The sequence below is a fragment of the Physcomitrium patens genome, chromosome 24, assembly GCF_059467195.1.
Source record: "Physcomitrium patens ecotype Gransden chromosome 24, ASM5946719v1, whole genome shotgun sequence".
NCBI lineage: Eukaryota > Viridiplantae > Streptophyta > Bryopsida > Funariales > Funariaceae > Physcomitrium > Physcomitrium patens.
Window position 1 is genome coordinate 2,778,008 of NC_143433.1, and position 20,679 is coordinate 2,798,686.

The 20,679-nt window shown below is 31.9% G+C and overlaps 1 protein-coding gene and 1 long non-coding RNA gene across 2 annotated transcripts; both read right to left on the minus strand.

The window, feature by feature from the left end:
* Positions 1-7,398: 7,398 nt before the first annotated feature.
* On the minus strand, positions 7,399-11,852 carry LOC112276729 (uncharacterized). Its single transcript, XM_024508353.3, has 8 exons — positions 11,129-11,852; positions 10,602-10,806; positions 10,136-10,242; positions 9,638-9,823; positions 9,367-9,499; positions 9,079-9,176; positions 8,408-8,664; positions 7,399-8,165 (listed from the first exon to the last, which is right to left on the minus strand). Exons 1-8 carry the CDS (start codon positions 11,687-11,689, stop codon positions 7,688-7,690), a joined length of 2,025 nt encoding a protein of 674 aa, XP_024364121.1. The 5' UTR covers positions 11,690-11,852; the 3' UTR covers positions 7,399-7,687.
* A 406-nt stretch (positions 11,853-12,258) lies between these two features.
* Positions 12,259-17,666, minus strand: LOC149986354 (uncharacterized). The gene is made up of 3 exons (XR_016500714.1): positions 15,489-17,666; positions 14,007-15,222; positions 12,259-13,747 (listed from the first exon to the last, which is right to left on the minus strand). It is a non-coding gene; the product is annotated as an uncharacterized LOC149986354 (long non-coding RNA).
* Positions 17,667-20,679: the final 3,013 nt, after the last annotated feature.

The window sequence follows — 20,679 nt, forward strand, 5'->3', positions numbered from 1 at the left end:
TTAAGACAATAGAACCTAATTAAATACATAAAAAGAAAATAAATAATAATTATTTTATTATAATAATAATAAGAATAATAATTATTTAATTTTAAAAAATTTATGAGGATTTTAGATTTAAATGTTTGAAGATGGTTTTTAGAAGATCAAAAACTTTGCTTTAATACAAGTTAATCTTAAAATTAATACCTTTAGAATTTATGATTTTTAAGAAGCTTTTGCAATATCTTTTCCATTAGTCAGTATATATGGAATCAAGACTAAGGCTATCTTAAAGCTTGTTATTATCTTTTTTATACTCAAATCTTCAATTAAAAATAATTAATTCTTAACATGACAATATATATAGAGAGTTGTTAAAGCCAAATCCCAGTTTTGTTGAAACAACACCCTCCTTACCTTCATACCTCTATTTTGTACATGTCCCTTGTCTTCAACCCTATTCCCAGCCCTCGTTTCTGACCTCCATTCATAGCCACTGTCTCCATCGTGTCCCAACTCTACCTAGGCACATACTCGAGGATGGTGGTGTGGAGTAATTAGAGTTTAGTAGTCAAATGCAATAGAAACTAAAAACGACTTCTAAATGATTAGTTTTAATCTATTTTTTAATCACTAAATTTATAGATTATTAATTTAAAATAATATTTATTAAATAATTAAACATAAGTTTTTATGTTATATGTATGTATGTATGTATATATATATATATATATATATATATTCTTACACAAGAATTATAAATGGTCTTATGTAAGAATTACTTGAACAAAAATAGACAATAAAAATTTAACCACAATATGTTTTTTTTTAAATATATATGTAAAGATATGCATGTATTATTTTTAATAATTATCTAAATATAAAAAAATTAAAATTAGATATTTATATATTAAAGTTGAATATTCAATGACAAAAGCATGCAATATTTTTAACAAATAATTTTTGTATTGATATCAATTGCTAAAATTAAATTGCGTTGATCTATATATTTTAATCTTAAGAGGAAGTTTTCATTTATTCTAAAATTCATTATTAGTTTCATTAAGTATTAAGATAATTATGTACAACTGCATAAAAATAAAAATATAATCATAGGATTTAAAATCTCAATTATTTAAGCTCAAAGTCCGTGGATTTGTTAGATTCTAAATAAAAATTTTGTAATTTTAAATTACAATCAATTAGAAAGAAAAATATTTTAAAATGGGTTATTGAGTACTTAGAGAGCAAGCTTTTAATTTTGAAAATAGAGAAAATTAAGGTAAATTTTATCTTTTTTTATATTGTTTAAATAATTAATTCTATGTATGATTTTGTTACATGACTCATGAATATTTTGTGTATTTTTGTATTTTTATATGATAAATATATTTTTTTAATATATCCAATCTTTTATTACAAGAGCATATTTATTACACACATATTCTTTATCCAATATTTTACATTAAATTATTAAATTATATAAATAATATTATATATATATATATATATATATATATATAGATATAAAATTTCTATTATTGATTGAATTTTTAACATTAGATCAAAACAAAAAAATTACAAATATATAAAGGTTTATTTTAAGCATAAAAGTAAAGACTTGAAATCAATTATTCCAAAATAAAACATGTTCAGATTTAATAGTAAAATAATATTATGATGATGTCTTTGATTAAACCTCAAGTTATGCATGTTAATAAATTAATCAATTTTTAAATTTCTAGTCATTTTTCTTACATTAACCAAAATTTCTCCATGCTAAAAAAACAATTGTTACAGAAAACGTGTACAAAAGTTGTATTCTTTCTAAATAATCTTAATAAAAAGAATGGTTACTTGAATTTTTTATTCAACTTCCAAATTAGTTTTTAGACAGAAATTCCATTGCGTTTAATTACCATAACCACTCTAACACCATGAAAAACCTACCAAAATTCTAATTAATCATCACTACTATCCTCAAGAATGTGCATAGGGGCAAGGGTGGGGTTTGGACAAGCAAAGGGAATGAAGGTAGAGTGGGGACAAGATAGGAACAATGGTTAAGAACTGGGTGGGAGACAAGGGACATGTACAAAATGGATTATGAGGTAGGAAGGGAGAGTGTGGCTTTAACATCTCTCTCTTTCTCTCTCTCTTTTTTTGTATATATATATATATATATGTTTTGACTTTATACATATATTTATTTTTTATTTTCATTCTTTATTCTTAGCTTTACATGTATGTATTGTCATTTTTTAAATATAGACTTATTTTTGTCTTTAAAAAAATAATAAATTAGGAATAGATTAATTATATGTTTATTTATAATTCAAATTGTCTTGAAATTTTAGTAATTATTTCTATAAACAAAACATTGGGTCATTACAAATAAGTTGTAGATTAAATAAGTTAATTTTTATGATACCTTATGTAATGTTTTTGTTATTTAGATTTGTCCACTAGTTAAACCAAGGTAATATCTATATTAAAATAGGCCTTTAAAAAACTTATAATTTAATACACATTTTAGAAAGAAAAAATGAAAAAATTTCAAACTAAGTACAAAAGTTTAAGTATTATGTCATATATCTTGGTGTTACAAATACTCTATGTGTTTTAGAATACAATAAATAATGTATTTTATGAATTTATAATTTTTTTAAAAATATGTATGGTACAGAGAAAATATTTTCAAATATTAATAATTATTATATTTTTTATATGAAAAAATTAAAAATAGAAGGATATATGCTAAGATAAGGAAATATCAATTTTACACAATTTTAATAAATCTTTTAAAATAAAAAATTAAAATGATTTTCTAAAAATTGAAACTCAAAATAAATGGAATTTTAAAAAAAGCTTTGGCTTGTATGAGGTAGTATGGTTTTTTTCATAATAATATCTAATAAAAAGCATTCCAAGTTGCATTCACTTATTAAAAAAAGTTATTTTTTTTATGGAGATAAAATTAATAAGTTTTATATTAGATGTAATTTTATTAATGATGAAAAAATAGAATTATTTAATGTATTTAGTTCTTATTTTTAAGGTTATTTTGGTAAAGAAGATTCATTATAAATTTTATGATCAGATTTCAGTGCTATTAAGGATTCAATTTAAGAATGACTTCATCACTTAGAGCGTATGCAAAGTCCAGTGATAATTTACATTAATTTTAGAAATCTTAAATATTTAATTTTAGTATGTATCTTGAATCAATCAATAATTTGTTAAGATATGTATTAGTTACACTTTGTATTCAATACTAATATTATCTCAAGAAAGGAAAAGGATTATTAAATAGCCTATTTAGATGTTTCTCACTTAAGCCAATGTATGTATGTATACATACATATAATTTTAATTCTATGTTTCTTTATAAATTATATTCAAAGAAATCATCAAAATTCTAATTCTTAAATTTAAAGATAGTATTTGGAAAAAAAAAGTTAGAAATTTCTTTTTCAAAATTTAAATTGATTGTATGATGCATAAAGTCAAGAACATCTACATGCCTTTTAGATACAACATAATCTCCCATAAACAAGAAATTATAGAAATAATAATAATAATAATAATAAATCATAATTTAAGATGTTTTTGGTGACATTAAATATAAATTTGTATAGAAATTTATATATTATCTAATAAAATCTTCTCTTAAAAAAGGATTTTATAACTCTAAGTTTATAATTTTTTTCAACTATTGTATATTCTAAAGTAACTATAATCATTTGTTATAATGGATTTTATTGCAAATATACCAACTTTAGATTCTTAAAACTCTATTTTAACAATATGAAAAACAATATATTCTTTTTTTCAACATTTATACAAAATACAAGACAAAAAGAATATATTGTCTTGTATAAATATTCTTATGCATGAAAAAATATTGTAGGTTTTTTTTTTTTTTTTTTTTTTTTTTTTTTTTAACAACATCAATTAATTCTATTACCTATTAACTAAAATTTTATATATTTTAGGATCTTAATGAATATCAAAAGTATTAGAGAATGTTGTCGAAAATAATTTTAAAAGAAATATAAGAAAATAATAAAATAAAAGAAAAAATAAAAAAATACCTCCAATTTTTTATCCTCAAAGTGATAATCAAATCAAACATGTAAACAAAGAATTAGAGCAATATTTTCAATATGCCATTTATTATTATGTAGTATTCTTTTTTAAAGATTACTATTTTGTATAGTAATTTTTTTTCTGTTTTTAGTTTAAATTAGATTAATAATAAATTAAATATTTAACAAAAATATTAGTAGATAGTTTATCAAAGCTTAATATAAAAATAAAGATGTAGCTAAAAAAATATCAGCTATAACAAAAAATGATGTAGATATTTTTTTCAAAATAATTATTTCTATTAAAATCTTTCAATAAAATATATTTTCTTTTTATCACATCAAGACCAATTCATCTCATCAAAAATTAGATTAGTTGAAGTATAGAAATTTTATCTTTAGAAAAATAAAACTATCTAGTTGTTTATTAACTTAAAATCTTAAGAACTAATAAAGTTATATAATACTTTTTAATTATTTTTTAATAAAACTTTTGAAATAATCAACATGCCAAAAAAGATGCAATTACCGACACCTTATAATTTAATAAATAAGAATCAAGAGTGTAAAATAGAAGATGTTTAGATTTAAAGTAGTATCAAAACAAAGTAGAATATCTTATGTAATAGCTCAAAATTGATATTAGTAAACACACACAAAAATAATTTAAGAATCTTTCTAAAGCATTGCTTTATTTTTAGTTTCTTTTATTTTTTCTATCAATAACATCAATCCAAATTAAGAACCAATATTGACAACAATTACAAGTTGAAACAAAGCAAATTGATACATAAATAACTAAAACATGTATAAATATTTAGAAATAGATAAGATAGATAGTAACTTCTTTAACAAACATCAAAGAAGTTTATTAGGTGTAGATTGGTCCTATGTGTGCGCCATATTGTTACAATAACTTTTAAAAGAAATTGTACAAAAATCCTGTATGTTAAGCAAATAGATTTTAAGACTTATGGGTCTTTAAGGAGTTTTAACATAGCATTCTTACTAGATAACAAAGATTGAGGCAAAATTGAAATAATATAAAATTAGAAAGATAACCTTTTAAGTAAAAATAAAATTATATTGGTTTTAAGATCAATAAAATAGTATTAAATACATGATAATAGATTAAATTTATTAAAAAATAACACTTTAATCAACCAATAAACTATTATGGATATACAAAATGGTTGCACGAGAAAGTCTCTATCAAGTAGTTTGTTATAGATCTTTAAGAAATGAATATAATTATACCAAATCTTGTTTTTTGCCGTCCAAAGATGTTTTAAACAAACAATATTTTAATTACACATATATCATCAAAATTCGATTGCCAATTCTTTGAATGAGTAAAATTAGGTCCAAAAACTGCACTATTATATTATATTATACTATACCATTTATGAAATAAAAAATTGGAATTAACATTTTAAATTTAAATATTAGATTTCTGACCATTTTATTAGAAATTAATTTTATTTCTTTTACTGTTAGTTTGTTATTATTCAAATATTAATAATTGTTAAATCAAATGAAAATCCATAAAATACTATATTTCTATTTCTGTTAAAATTTAAATGATATCAAATTATTTAATTTGTATATTAATATAAAACAACAATATTCTAAATAAAAGATATTTATAATATAATATTGTAACATTATATTTAATACTATAAAACGTTTTATTTGGTTTTACTTCTACAATTTTTACTTAATATTTATAAATTATAAAATGTAACATCATGTTTTGTTATTGTTTGTTATATTTGATGTAACATATTAAAGAAATACATTCAATAAAAATAAAGACAAAAACACATTATTATGACAAAAGACTTATTTTATCAAGGTGGAGTATAACTGAAATATTTAATTATTTGAAGGATTTAATAATATATAATTTGTTAGAAATATTCTTTTTCAACATCAAATAGTTTGTATTTTAATATTATTATTCATGCTATTTTATTAAATTGCATAATTGTTTTATTGATTTTAGTTTTAAAGATGTTGAATCAATTATGATAAAGCATATTAGTTTTTAAAATTCAAATAATTTGATTATTAGTTTAACAATTGAATACTAAAAACTGAATCAGTAAAAGTATTAAACCCTTCAATAAAATAAATCGTTTGTGTAACTAAAAACACTTAAATATGAAAATTTTCATATTGTATTTAAAAATATTATCATGTAATTTATGTATTAAGCAATAAAAAAATCACTAAGAAATAAGTTTGGACATTTAATTCTTGTAATCTTATCTATATCAATGAATTGATGGAACTTATAAATATAGGAAAACAACTTTTACACATTATAAAAAATAAAATAATATTCTATCTATTTAACATTTGTTCTTAGGGTTATTAATAAAGATTTCTTTCCCAATGAATTGATGAATGTTTAGATATTCTATAATTTAATAGATTTTAATTTAAAAAATTTAATACTAAAGTTTATCAAATTAGCCACTATATTAGTTGTTTTCTAAGCAATGCTTAGGTTATATTTCTTTTGTGTTAAACATATTTTTTTATCTGCAATAATTACATTTAAATCAATTGTTAAATAATTTGTGTGTCAAAGTTTTATTTATTTTATCTTATATTATTTTTTAAAATTTGAACCACATAAAGCTAACACTGCTCAAACACATATTGACATAGTCTTAACGGTTTATACTGTTGAACACGTGTTGATAAACATAGTATTGAGTATGTAACAATTACATTCATATAAATCAATTCGAACATTAAATGATTTACAAATGTTCAGTTTACTAGCCACTTAAGTTGGATATTATAAAAGAACGACAACCAAGTTGTAAAAAAAAAAAAAAAAAAAAAAAAAAAAACTGGGATAGAATGATTTAAAAGTCAATGTTCACAATTGATGACAAATATACAAAATTGGTTAATGAGGGTAAGCTGTGAAGAATGTGAATTAATTTCTAATTAGTAGCTGTTTCAATAAATATTCCTTACTGAACATTATAGATTTCACTTTCAAGTTGTGTACCTGAAAATACACTTCAATTGATATCTATTGAGTTGGTACAAAAGCATTTTAGTAATGCAACAATAGCTTGGTGCAACAATAGCTTGGTGCAACAATAGCTTGGTGCAACAATGCACAACAATAAATTTATTTCTACAAAATACTGCTAAACGATTTGATATAAATTCAATGACGACATTAAAAATTAAATTGAGAAAATATAGGCTACATGAATACAACAGCAGAGACAGAAAACTTTAAATAAGCAGAACCACGCATCATCAGAACATTCAAGCACACAAAACAATTAGCTGTCAGATGTTCCGATCAACACAACCGACACTATCTATATGCATTAAAAAAAAGCCTCTACTCTCCAGAGTGGACTGGGTCTCTAATTACATATAGAAAAAAATGAAAATTATTCTACGTAGCCCTCCAAACACTGGCACAAGTCACATGGCTTTCACAACAGCATAATTCTACATGGCTTCAGAAAGCACAAGCTGGGCTCTAACATCGAGCCTTGGACACTCCAAACCGCTACCGATGTATTGAACTGCAACTATGTGTCACCTGTGCATGTTGAAGGCACATTTCAGGGAACCGTTCACATAGCTGAATGCTCCACAACAGCTTCGTTGCTGGAGGGCAACTTGTCCTTACTGGCGGAATCAGCAGTAATAGACAACACATTGTTGCGAGGCTTGACAAGTGCATCCTCCATCACTCCATTCACATGTATAGGACTGGAGTCGAGAACGGGTTTCCTCCAAACCTCATGGAAAGGCCCCAGATCCATCGAGCTTGCATACCTGGGCTCAAAAGTTTGCATCTCCAATCCCTCCATATTCATGGTTCCATGAAAGTAATCCCACTTCTTCGGTAAGTCAGCTGCGAAAGGAACGTTCAATTGCTGATCAAGCTCTAATTGAGGACTTCGCACGAAATCCACTATTATGAGTGCACCATTTCCAGGTGTCAGGGATAGGCTACCATCACCATTCAAATGGGAAGCAATAGCTTCTAAGCTGTGTCCGCGAAGCATGGCTGCTCTGTGAAGGGCTCGCTGCTTACAGTCTTGCCTCCTACACACAATAGGTCACACAATTTATCATGAATGGAAATTTTTCAAAACACTAACTGATCTGGCATGGGAAAATTAGCATGCAAGCTATACTCTTCAGTTCATCTATTGATGGTCCATGGAAATTCAAAAGTGTTACATTCAAGAAGCTGTCATTAATTATGATAAAGCCCAAGGAAGAAGAATCACCCAGCCTCGTTCACTACCCAAACAGAATCATTCCGTGTCAAGACTGGAACTGACCAAAACATGAAGTTAGCCACCATAGGGTTCACTTCCATCTCCCTTGGAGTCCGTAATGTGTTAATATCAACCCGACCAAAGGGTAACTTCTGCACTCCTTCGGTGACTGTTCCTTGTTCAGAGGTGTCAGTGGAAGGGATTGGGAGAGTGTCGCAAGCTTCACGGTTCCTACAAACAACAGTAGCCTTCTTCCAAAGCCTGAATTTGTATGCAAACAATGTCTTGAATATGAATTTATTCTCTTTCGCAAAGTTGCACTGCCAGAAAGGGACAATTCAGGTTCATCAATACCAACAAAAGCGCATACTGGTGACTTCTCAAACAATGCGTACCTTCCACAAGATGCACAATCCCTTGAAATAAATTCAAAAGGCCGCCCATGTGCAGACATTTTCTCAGCTACATCTTGCATAACAACTTAAAGTATATATATATATATATATATATATATATATATATATATATAGTACCGTCAATGAACATTCCGTGTCAATAGGTATTAGAAAGACGGAACGTTCATTGAAGATAATTTTTTATTTTTACCGTCGCAAGCAATACAAGTACGTTAATATACTTGCGACATAATTCTTTATTAAAAAGTCTCGTGAGTAACGACTAAAAGATCCCAACCTCAACAATTTCAGTCATAATCAAGAGTGAGTCGAACTTACTTCTTCTTCCAAATTATAGTGAGCTGCGTTTTCACAGACTTCAGCCACTGCTTTCTTAGTCAGTTTTTTCAACCCATGAATCTTCCATCGCAAGCAGTCTGACGAAAGAACATCAATTCATAATTTTCAATTTTCTAGAGCAAAGACATTTTAACTTAAGAGTTTCAAGCACACAGTCGGATACATTTCTTGCACGAGTTGTATAACCACTGCTTCATTGGCAAATTAGAACAGAAATTGGAAGCCTAAAAAGAACTAAATCACGTTGCTGTACTATTTAAGAATTACCTCTGCAAGGATTTGGCTCTCCACCAAACGCTTTAGAGAACATGCTAATGAGCTTGTGTGAAAAAGTTTGCGAAGCCTCTTCATTCAATTTTGCATTAACAGCTTGATAAACAATACGCGCTAACCTGCGAGCCTATAACTCCACATACAACCATTACACATAAGAACTAGTAGACAAAACATAATAGAAACATACATTACGCAGGAGGATGAATAGTAAAGCAGAAACCCGTTTAAGTCAACGTCTACTTGGTTTGAGCATGCAGCACACCTTTTTCAGACTCATGATCAAGGCCAACTCACTCGTGGACATGACCAAGTTTTTGCTCTGACACCTGGAAGACATCACGCAAGCAGCAACACCTTCTGGGTTGATAGCTGCCCTTACTGGATTTAGGCCTAAAACTCGGAAGGCCATAAGAATTCCACTCCTAGAATGGCTGAGGAAGACATCACACTGGGAAAAAAACAATAAACAACATCAACCACTGACTTTCGGATAGAGTATTCGGCGAATAACAAAGAAATACTTCTGAAATGTTCCACGCAAGCCAGCCTTTTCTCTGATCTTGTTAAGGCAATCAGAGCAAAAATAACACCAAATTGTAGAAATTTTTCGTTGCATCTCATCACTTCACAGAACCTCAACAGTAAGCCATTAGCATGTGGCGACGCATGACCATCCTGAAGTTCAAAGCCATCCTCAAACTCAGAGCAGCAGACGGAATCGAAAACATAAAGGAAGCCTTGAAGACGCTCGGTTACGTACGAATTCCTGTTCACATGAAGACATTGAACTACTGTCGCATACACTGCTTGCGATTCTACGCTTCATGGAATCTCCCATGAAATTCTTCAAGTTTCTCTTGATCATATCTACACAAATACAAGGATAAATTACTCAACCGTGAAGAGTAATATGCTTTATCATTTCACTGTAGACAGTTTTTGGTGAATGGGAACCGTGGAGATCAAATAAGGAAGCAAATTTTGTAACCTTACATTTCTAAAATTCGGTTAATTGTACAACGGTTTTAAAACCACAAGGGATGATGTAAATAGGTAAAAGAGAGACCAAACGAAGAGAAGTAAAAGAGTAAGCATTCGAGAAAACGGTAGAACAGTGATGTCAAAAACTAACGTTTCATTCGCGAGGCAAAAGATGCAAGGTATCACTAAAACAATCAAACGCATCATGAGATTTCGATGTTGAAGTGTTAGGTACGCGCGATCACCTGGCTGATCGCCGGAGTCGTCAATGCCATTAGCGGTTGCAACAATCTCCTCTGAAACAGCTGCAAAAATGTTAGCAAGCTTCTCCCGCAAAGAGCATGAAAGACTGGGGCTTAAAATCTTTTGGAGTGCGTGCATATCCAAAGGTTCGGTCGCAGATTCAACAGTAGGGGGCTTCCTTCCGCCAGCTCCAGCGCTCCAAATTCTCTAAAATCCAGTAGAAGTTCACAAGACGAATCAGAATAAGGAAATTAATTCATGTCTCAATTGCTATCTTAAAACCACAAGATATGAGTTATGTAAGGCCGAGAAGAATTCAATAATTGCAATATGTCTCCAAAATTACGTTTCCACGAAACAGCATGGAAAAGGTCTAAAAATAATAGTGAGCTTGTTCTTGAAACGAGGGCTAAACTTTAAAAAAATGCACAACTAAATAATTCCTATCCATTGCACTTACTAGTGAGAACCTGCATTGTGTTTAACAACATGTAGATGTATGCTGCAGATGAACATTGAAATTACTTACATTAACGTGAGCCATGTCGGAAAAGAAGGATGGAATTCCAGAAAACCACCGGCCAATCTTGCCGAGTAAACTCCATGCAAATGAAGGACGTAGCCAATGATGGTGCTCCGTATCCTTTTCAAACCTGTGTTCATAGCCGTGCTCATGGTGGCGGAAGTGACGGTGCTCCACATCCTTCTCAAACCCGTGCTCATTGTGGCGGTGGTGGTGGTGATGATGATCACGACCATGCCCAAACATATGCGACCACCACAAACCTAATTTAGCACCCATTTTGCACTTCTTGTGCTCATGGCCTTCTCTTCGTACCCCGAACATCTGGAAGGGTTTGAACAGATTAAAACTCCACTGCATTTTGTTACCATCCACATGCTCCTCATCGCCATGGCCACGGGCAGCGATCCCATCCTCTTGGGACACCACCCGCACAGTCCTAGGGAAATTCCTGTGCACCGCCACAAACTCCCCTGCGGACTTCGGCTGCTCAGCCATAACACCCACCAAGCACACCACGGCTACAACCGCCGCGACGCGCAGCCAAGTCGCCATGTCTCCCCTCATCACTTCAAAACCTCCCCAATTCCCAACACAAACCGTCAAACCTCTCCTAAGGAAATTTTCAAAAGCATCACCAAAACGTCCCGTCCAGGAACCACAAGGGTATCCTATCCCATACAGAAAAACGCTACACGTCTAAGCAAGCATAGAAGCGGGAATTCGGATTCTAGAAAGGCTCTAAAAGCATGCCGCTGGCCGGGACTAAATAAATAAAACTCTCAGCAAACGAGGACTGCAGTGGGACCGGTTGTGGCGACCGAAGACGATGACCGGACCTTCCGGTCACCCACGACGTGTTTCTGTTGCAGTTGGACCGAGTGCGCGGGGCTTGTTGATTGTGAAAGAAACCCCTGCAGTTATCTAAACTCTGTCGTTTTGGATGAAATTTCATGTTAACTCAACGAATGTTAACTCTTTCATTTTAAATTTTAGCTCAAACCAGCTTCGCACCGCCTTTGCTCCTTCTCATTGCGCGCCTCCTATCTTGCTGACGTCGCCATTTCCAGTTCAAAGGTTTTTGAAAACAAAACAGGGCGTGCTCCGAAGCCTCGAATAATAATCACTCGAAAGACTGGAAAATAATTTTCCTCTCTGGTCGCTTGCGTTGTGGCTTTGTCTACCTGTTCTGCACCTGCTGATGCTGTTGCTGTGCACAGTACATAGCGACTGATTTATGCGCGTTGTGGAATTCGATTGCGTTGAAGAATGGAGGACTTCCACCTCACCGGCCTCAGAAGTAATTTGAGAGAAAATGAAGTTATTAGATAAAAGAGTTTTAGAGATGATGCTGTCATTGCGCTTCTGATTTATTTTAGTCAGGGTGTAAGTAGCTGTGATGTCAAGTGTGTAGGTCAGAGAGACTATTTCTTAACTGTGTTTCCAGGGATCAGTGATGGATTTGTTGTTTGTACTTATTAGTGATTAATTCTAAACTCTGACAGGCCCGAACGCCTCGCCGTGGACATTTAACTCGCTGTAGCATCTTGATCTTTTTACCTATTATAATCGTTTATTCTATTCGATCATAATTTATGGCTTCCTTAACTTCTTTCACCAGTAAAGAACATGTTTCCAAGTTTCAGGTTTTTAAGTGTCCACAAATTTTCAGTTGTATAAGTTATGAAGTTGAGTTGATCATATGTTCTGGAATTCGTGGCTTATTTCCTACCTATAAGTAACTGTTAAAACCATCTTCGCTGTGAAGATGCATTCGAGAAAAACTGTGCAGAAGTGCAGAGAACTATGCAGGAGCTGCAGGATGAGCGTTTGAAGAGGGAGACGTGGATCTTATTTTTTATTTTTGTTCTTCTTCTCGTTGTTAGCAATCAACTCAGCCGCGTATTTATCGTTATCGTTATCGATGATGGTCCTCACATTCTCTTCTTCTTCCTTGATCAGTTTTTTCGTCAAACATGCATAAGTTTCTTTAAGGATGTGAATCGTACAACAGCTTCAGAATACCTCTTAACGTGGCAAGTGGTTTGTTTCACCTCTAAGTCAATGTGATGAGGAGGGTTACAAAAATGATTACCACGCCTATTTTCCCGAGATCACGCCATAAATGCTCCCCGTCCGAGAGCTTGGTATATCTGTGCATCTACAGAAGACGGTGTTGAGGAGAAAAGAAGGCAGGAGACGCAAGCACCATAGGTGTTGCCTGAAATTCACAGTGAGGGGCTTGATTTCACCTGGATTGAGAATGGAATAGTACTATGCGGGGTCAGGCACTCTAGTGTAAGCATCCTACTAGCAGAGAAATGCCGGTTTCATTCAGGGCTCGAATAGAAGATTAGAGGCTCTGCTTGAGCACCATCTTGGTTGTTTCGATTCAAACTTTAGGAGGCAAGAAGCAGAGACGTATGCTTGGATTATGGCTGTGGCTGGAATGCAACGCAAATTTTCATGTCAATTTGACTCACTTCGTGAAGCTACGATTTGCAATTAATAATTGAAAGTTACACTTACCCACTCATATCTTTCTCCAGTGGCGCTAGAAATCGATTAGGGTACTCCACCCACAACACTCTGGTACCGATGTCTCCTCGAGCCTTCGTTTCATACCTGCTCACACGTATAGCAGTAGCTAACTACTTTTGAATTCTCAGATTTTCGATTTCGATTCTCTTAGCACTGTTCATATTCTAAATCACCAACTTAAGCATGAGAATTAATGTAGCAGGCTTTCATCTGACTTCAGAACGATTTTAAACTTTGAGAAAAACATAGCACCGCACAAGTTGCGCTTGACATGATGCGTATTCACAATTCTGTATGAACATTTGTGCTCTGGGAATTTACGAGATACCGAGCATTACTTTACCCCTAGCACCGTGACGATCACGCCAAGAGATGTCTTCAAAAGTTCTCTAGCCTGCATTTACGTCCAGCAAGTTCTTTAGATAATCTTGAGTTGATTTTCTTAAGGTAGCGCGGAACCACAATCCAGGTAAATATGTCGTCTGGTTGCCAATCGCTTAGTTTAAGGTGATGTACAAAGACAAAAAAGTTTGAAAGTTTGCTGTATCACTATTTTCTTTCCCTCTATTTCTTTTTTCTTTTTTTCTTTTTTGTAAGTGTACAAATTGAGGTGGCACCTAAAAATTATAGAAGAAGCTAAACCGTTCAGTTTCTGCTTTTGTCTAAGATTCTCAGAAAATTTGCTACAAGCATGCCTAACCACATATGCAGCTGAGACAGCGGAGTACTGACGAATCTGGAGACCCAGACAAAGATCAACTGCCGGACTTCGTTCCAAGGACACATTCTGAACTCAAAAATGCCTGGCAATATGTTCTGAGAGAATGTCTTCAGAAAATAAGACGCTAGCAAACGCTACCACCTTCAGGTTATTGAAAGGTTTTATACCACCATCATCCGTCCAAAATGGTGGAGGCTTTGGAGCCTTTTGGGGCATCGTTACTTTAACCGCTAAGGTTCTTAGGATAATGAGATTGGGTTTTCTATTCTGTCTATCCTTCTGGTGTCACAATTTGTAGCAGAAAATGTTGTTTGGTCTACGTATTTTCAACTTCGTGTTGATTCATTACCAACCACCGCAGCCCTCTTTTACTCTTCACGTATCATTTCGATTACGCAGCTGGCTGAATCATCTCATTCTCGAGATTACAAAGTTGTGAAGAAAACGAAGTGCTGAATTGAGCAGTTGAATTACTGTCAAAGCGTTTGGCTCACAAAAGATGCCCTCATCTCTGCACTGTCTTGTTGTTGAACTTGCTACAATGAACGACTGTGGCAATTCTGTAGCTTGTTTAGGCATCCTCAGTGTATGGGATGCTTAGGCACGCTTCTTGTTTCCTATTAGGAGGTTTTTGAAGTCTTCCGTGGTTGTTGAAGTCACATTCTTCGTTATAGAAAACTGTGAATCCTCTGGTTCTTGTACTTTTTCCTTCGTCTGTTAAGATCTAGATCTCTTTCGGCTTGAAAATTTGCAACTTCCAGTTTACGGTTACAGATCGCATCACCTTCTGTCTTAAGCAGCCGATTAGTGGCAGCTTACACAGCTGGTAAGTTACTACCTAGAACCAAAAAATTTGCAAAAAAGACAGAAATGTTAGATGTAATGTTTTTAAGTTGTTTTAGGCTAAGCTTCATAAACTTTATGAAAACGTTTCAATACTGTGAGATGGCAGAATCACTAGATATGCTGCGGTTGAAGTTCTATTTCCCTCTGAAAAATGTCTAATGTCTTACAAAAAATATTGAAATATTCTTCTTCACTGAAAATACAACCTTTACACACATTCACAGAACAGGCATTGACCGAATTTCAAGAAACTGTCACCTTATTGTGATGACGATTTGGTGCAAGTCAACTCAGCATCCACGAATGAACTCGTGTTCTAGGTTAAGAGGCACCAGACTGATCATTGGTGATGTGCGGAGTGCTGCTTTTCTGTGAGCAGTTTCCACCATTGGCGAACCATCTTCACTTAAAGGTCAAAGAATAGAGGCCAAAAGTTACGCTGATGGTTGTGATACGAATCAAAAGCATTGGATTGCTGTACCAATGCTATAAGCACTGTATTCAACTTTAATTTTGAATCTTCCGTTCAAAATCTCTTGTTTGTTTGAAGTCTTTCTGAAGTCTTTTGCATTGTCTTCTGGCTACAATAAGCTTGAGAGGAACTTAGAACTTGGAACAGAGAACGCAGCACATACAGCATCTACTCGATAGCAATAACGGCATCCTCTCAAGATTCAAAATTAAAACTACACCGCAATCAAAACCTGAACTTCGAATGGTCTTCTCTGAACAAGTCTGATATTTTAGCTTGAAATAGTTCTAATCCATCTTCTCGATTTAAAATCTATCAACAGAGGTCGATTGGCGATATGAACCACCCTCATACGGATTGGCCATATCAACCATCGTCTGAGGCTGGAACAACATAACCAAAGTTACAGAACAAATAATCACGATTGTTCAGTAAGATGTGTGAAGTTCATTCTATGTGAACTTCACAAATAAGTTCCCAATTCAGTTTGAAGTTTGCATCCACCTCTGTTAGTGAAGCAATTTTGCGAAACCATCGCACTGGCCTGTCAGTGACGCACTATGTGCTGCACTCTTTTTATCCAAGTGTTCATTAGAACCTTCAACGGAGGAGCTGCTGTACATACATTTAGTGAAGATTTTTGGTCAATCACCTTCCGTTAACCTTGAAGATGCACCAATTTTCGGCATTCGCCAGGGGTCAGAAAGGTTAGCAACATAGATGCAACTGTCATTGCAACTGGTAAGTTCATTAAGCATCTGAGTTCATTTCAACCTCACAGAAACAATTTGGAGACTATCGAATACTAAAATGAGGGCACTGTTCAAAGACGGTCGGAATTTGTGTTGTGAAAAGCGCGGAAATATTAGCGATTGAACACACAACTGATAAAGATGTGAGGAAATATACGTTTCGTTACATGTATTTTCTAAACATTACATTGTTATCTCCTCTCTTGTACAAAGAAGTAGATGTATCGAAGGGGTATGTCCGTCGGTACACATAGTAGTATACTACTTAGACGTAAGTATTTCTAGGAAAATGCTGACCTGCTCAGGTACTTAAAGAGAGTTTGCGCTTCCTAATTTATAATGCGTCTACCTCCTCAACGATTTTACTGTAGCTTTCTGAATGTTCCAGCTTCATACATGATGCTAAGCTGGAGATCCGTGTAGCTATCCAATTCAGATGGTCGCCGCAGGAAACTCTTCAGCGACTCGAGATCTTAGGCATTCCTTGTTTCTTTGCAAGGAACCCTATCTACGATAATCTTGAGGCTAGGATTCTCTCAGCACCACACATGAGAGCACGTTCAAGGCATAGCGAGAAATGAAGTAATATTTGAAAGCAACGCTTACTTCACCTCATCAGCCTTGTTCACGTTCTTTCACTCCGCTCTTGACAGTATCAAAAACTGCTCCGCCTCCTCGCCTCCATGAAATGCTCCTTCAAATCGTAGCCGTCAAATAAGATGTTAAGATTATTGCGAGTTGCGAATCTCTGTCCATTCCTTTATTTCTGCGGAACTCATCTGTCCACATGTTCTAAGCTGGTCAAGCACATCCACCACCATATTTGGACTTTTCTGCAGATTTCACCATAACGAAAGAAAACTGTTCTGATAAAAAGGAAGAACACGAGATATCCCAGCAAATCCCGCGTTCTCCATGCTGGTGGCAATCAATATTGGAATTCAAACCACACACCTCTCCATATTGTAGAAAAATATACTATGCTTCGTATCCGGAACGCATCGCGCATCTAGTGCGAACCGATCCAAGGGAATCGACACTTCCACATGGCTCCTCATTCTGCGAGAGATCCAGCCGAAGAGGATGAGCCGCCGAAGCAATAAAATGAGCACGACCGTGTGGATGCAAATCATCTTTCGTGGGAAGAGATAACGAACTTCGGGGTATAATACAGAGTAACGGAGTATTAAAATTAGTGTGGAATATAAATCTGGTTAAATGGTTAGAGTACTCCCCGCTCCCATCCCAAGAACCGACATCGCACGCAACGTTCCAGAGTTCGAACGCTGGTTCCCACACTGAGATCTCCTGTCGTGGTGGGAGCCCCCTTATTCTACACTCTGCTCCTCTCGCACGTTCCCACATTGTGGTGCGCTCAACCTAATTAAAAACATGGAGTGCCCATCGTGTTCCCGTGGTGTTCCCGCAGAATGAGGACGGAAAGCCCTCTGTTCGCGTTCACACTAATATGTATATGTAGAACTTGATCCCATACCAACCCATGTTCCCCATGTTCCACCTTTCTTGTTTTGGGTCCCTCCATTATACCTCATTAAGGGTCATTTTCATACCTTTTATTCCTTTTCCTCCTCTTTTGGACACTTTTGTGTGTTGTGATGCAAAAGTGATAAAGTATCAAAATAGGCTACCACAAATGGTTCTCTTGTGGTTTTTAACAACCACACTAAACAATTGTTGATGATCCAACTTTTATAGCATAAAGCATTGCCTTTAAAAAGGCATTCTAAATATGTAACATGTAATTAACACGATTTTCCATTTTATTATTGTAATTTTAGCATTCTTAAGTACACTTCCAATAATGTTATGCTTCTATCACCTTTACATTCTTGATATTGTTGAATTCTAAAACATTTGAGTAGCATCTTATTTCTATAATATCAATAATAGTCTTGTATAATTATTATACTATTCTTAAGTATATAAGAATATTTCTTACTAGTATAAGAATATATCAACATCACTTATTTAGACCATTGTTTCATTATCATATTACTTTGGATAGTATTGTTGATACTGTAGTTAAGTTACTAATAATAATTATTATTATTAATATTATATGATATGTATATTATATTTATGAATCATAAGTTGATATCTTTAGAAATTTTAAATATTATCTTATTGTATATAAATATATGATTATTTATTGAAGATAAAAAAATTAAATATCAAAAAAATATATTTATTATTTATGTTTGAACAATTATAAATATTATTTTAATTTCTTTGTATATAAAAATAATATTTTTAATAAAATAATTTGTCTAAAAGAACTAATTATTGACATTTCAAAACTATGAATACAACATATAATCAAAAATCTTTTTAATGCTTCAAAAGTAAATTATATGGAAGTAATGAAAAATAAATAAAGAATAATAGTAAAATCAATTTTTAATAAAAATAGCCAATCTTACCATTTTTATATAGCAAAAAATAAAAATAAATTATAAATATTCAAAAATATATTTTTAATTCACTTCAAAATATAAAATTATCTTATTTATGAAATAAATTTACATCAAAAAAATTATATTTATTAACAAATAACAAAGGTAAATCAACTTCTATTAGAATTATCAAAATCTCATCCTAAGAAAATACAACAATATTCAAATAAATAAAGAGCGATCTTTAACTTTCATGAGTCTTGCTATTCTTTATGTCGATTTTGATGAATATCATCAATAAAAAGCTTCAATTTTCTTTGCTGCATTTGTAAGATTCTTTGTTGCATTTACAAGATTCTTTGTTGACTTCCACATGCATTTATTAATATCATATCCATGCCAATGAATAAGATATTTGAATTTATTTTGGCGTTGCCTTAAATCTAAGATTTCTTCTACCTTGAATTCTTGATCATTATCCACTTCTATAGGAAGAAGTGGCATTTGTCTTTTCTTTGAGATATTTATTATCTTATATGCCTCAAGAAGAGATATATGAAATATAGAATGGATCTTTAAAGACTTTAGTAGATATAATCAATAAGCAATAAGATTGATTTATTCATAAATATCAAATAATTTAAGCTTATGTTAGTCTAACTTGTTGCAAAGACGAATAGTTTTGATATTGCAATAAAATACTCATACCTTCTCATCCACATTGAATTATAGTTATTTTTTGTAATAGGCATTTACTTTGATTAATTGTCGTGTTTGATCTTCTTTTAATCCTACCTTTATTGTTGCATATAGCTTTGACAAACAATTTTCCAAATCTTCTATTACAAGATTATTAATTTTTTTAAAGTAAAAAGTATCAAATTATTGATGATAACCATAATTAATAAAGTAAGTTGTTTGTTGAGTAGAAAAATATACCAAATTATTATATGTAAATTTTGTCAATGGCAAAAGAATTTTCCAATCATCTTAATGATGGTTGATAGTACCCTTCAAATATTGCTCCAAAACTTGATTTACTTTGTTTCAAAACTTTGCTCCAATTTGAAGATAAAAAATTAAAAAAAGCTTTAAATCTACCTTTAGAATCTTCAATAGGATTCTTCAAAATCTTCATACAAATTAAGTCTCCCTATCTGATATAATATCTTTTGGCAATCTATAATAGCCATAAATATTGTTAAAAAAAAACTTAAATATTTCTTTACCTATGATAGATTTTGTACATAGTACAAAATGTGCCATCTTGATAAAACGATCTACTATCACAAATATAAAATCACATGAACTTGAATCTAAAAGATTTATAATAAAATCCATAGAAACAAAATATTATAGTTATTCTAGAATAAATAATGGCTTAAAAAGTCCATAAGGTTGATAATAAGAAATTTTGGATCTTGAATAAATATCACATGATTAAAAAAAAATCTTTTAATTATATTTCATATTTAAAGCCACCAAAAATCTCTCAATATTAGCTCCAAAATTTTATTATATCCAAAATGTGTAATTGTTGGAAAGTCATGATAAGCTTAAAGAACAAGTAATTGTACTTCACCTTGAAGATTATATAATTATCTTTCAAAATAGAATAGATTATTCTCAAACTTGAATTTAGAAATACCATAAAACTTAAAATAGTTATCTTTGATATCATGAAGAAGAGGATTAAAAGACATATTTGATTGAATTTGCTTGACAAAAGTTAAAAAAATAATCAATATTGATTTTATTGCTTGAAAATGAAAATACTTTGACTTTAAGAAAATCATTCTTTGCTAATCAAA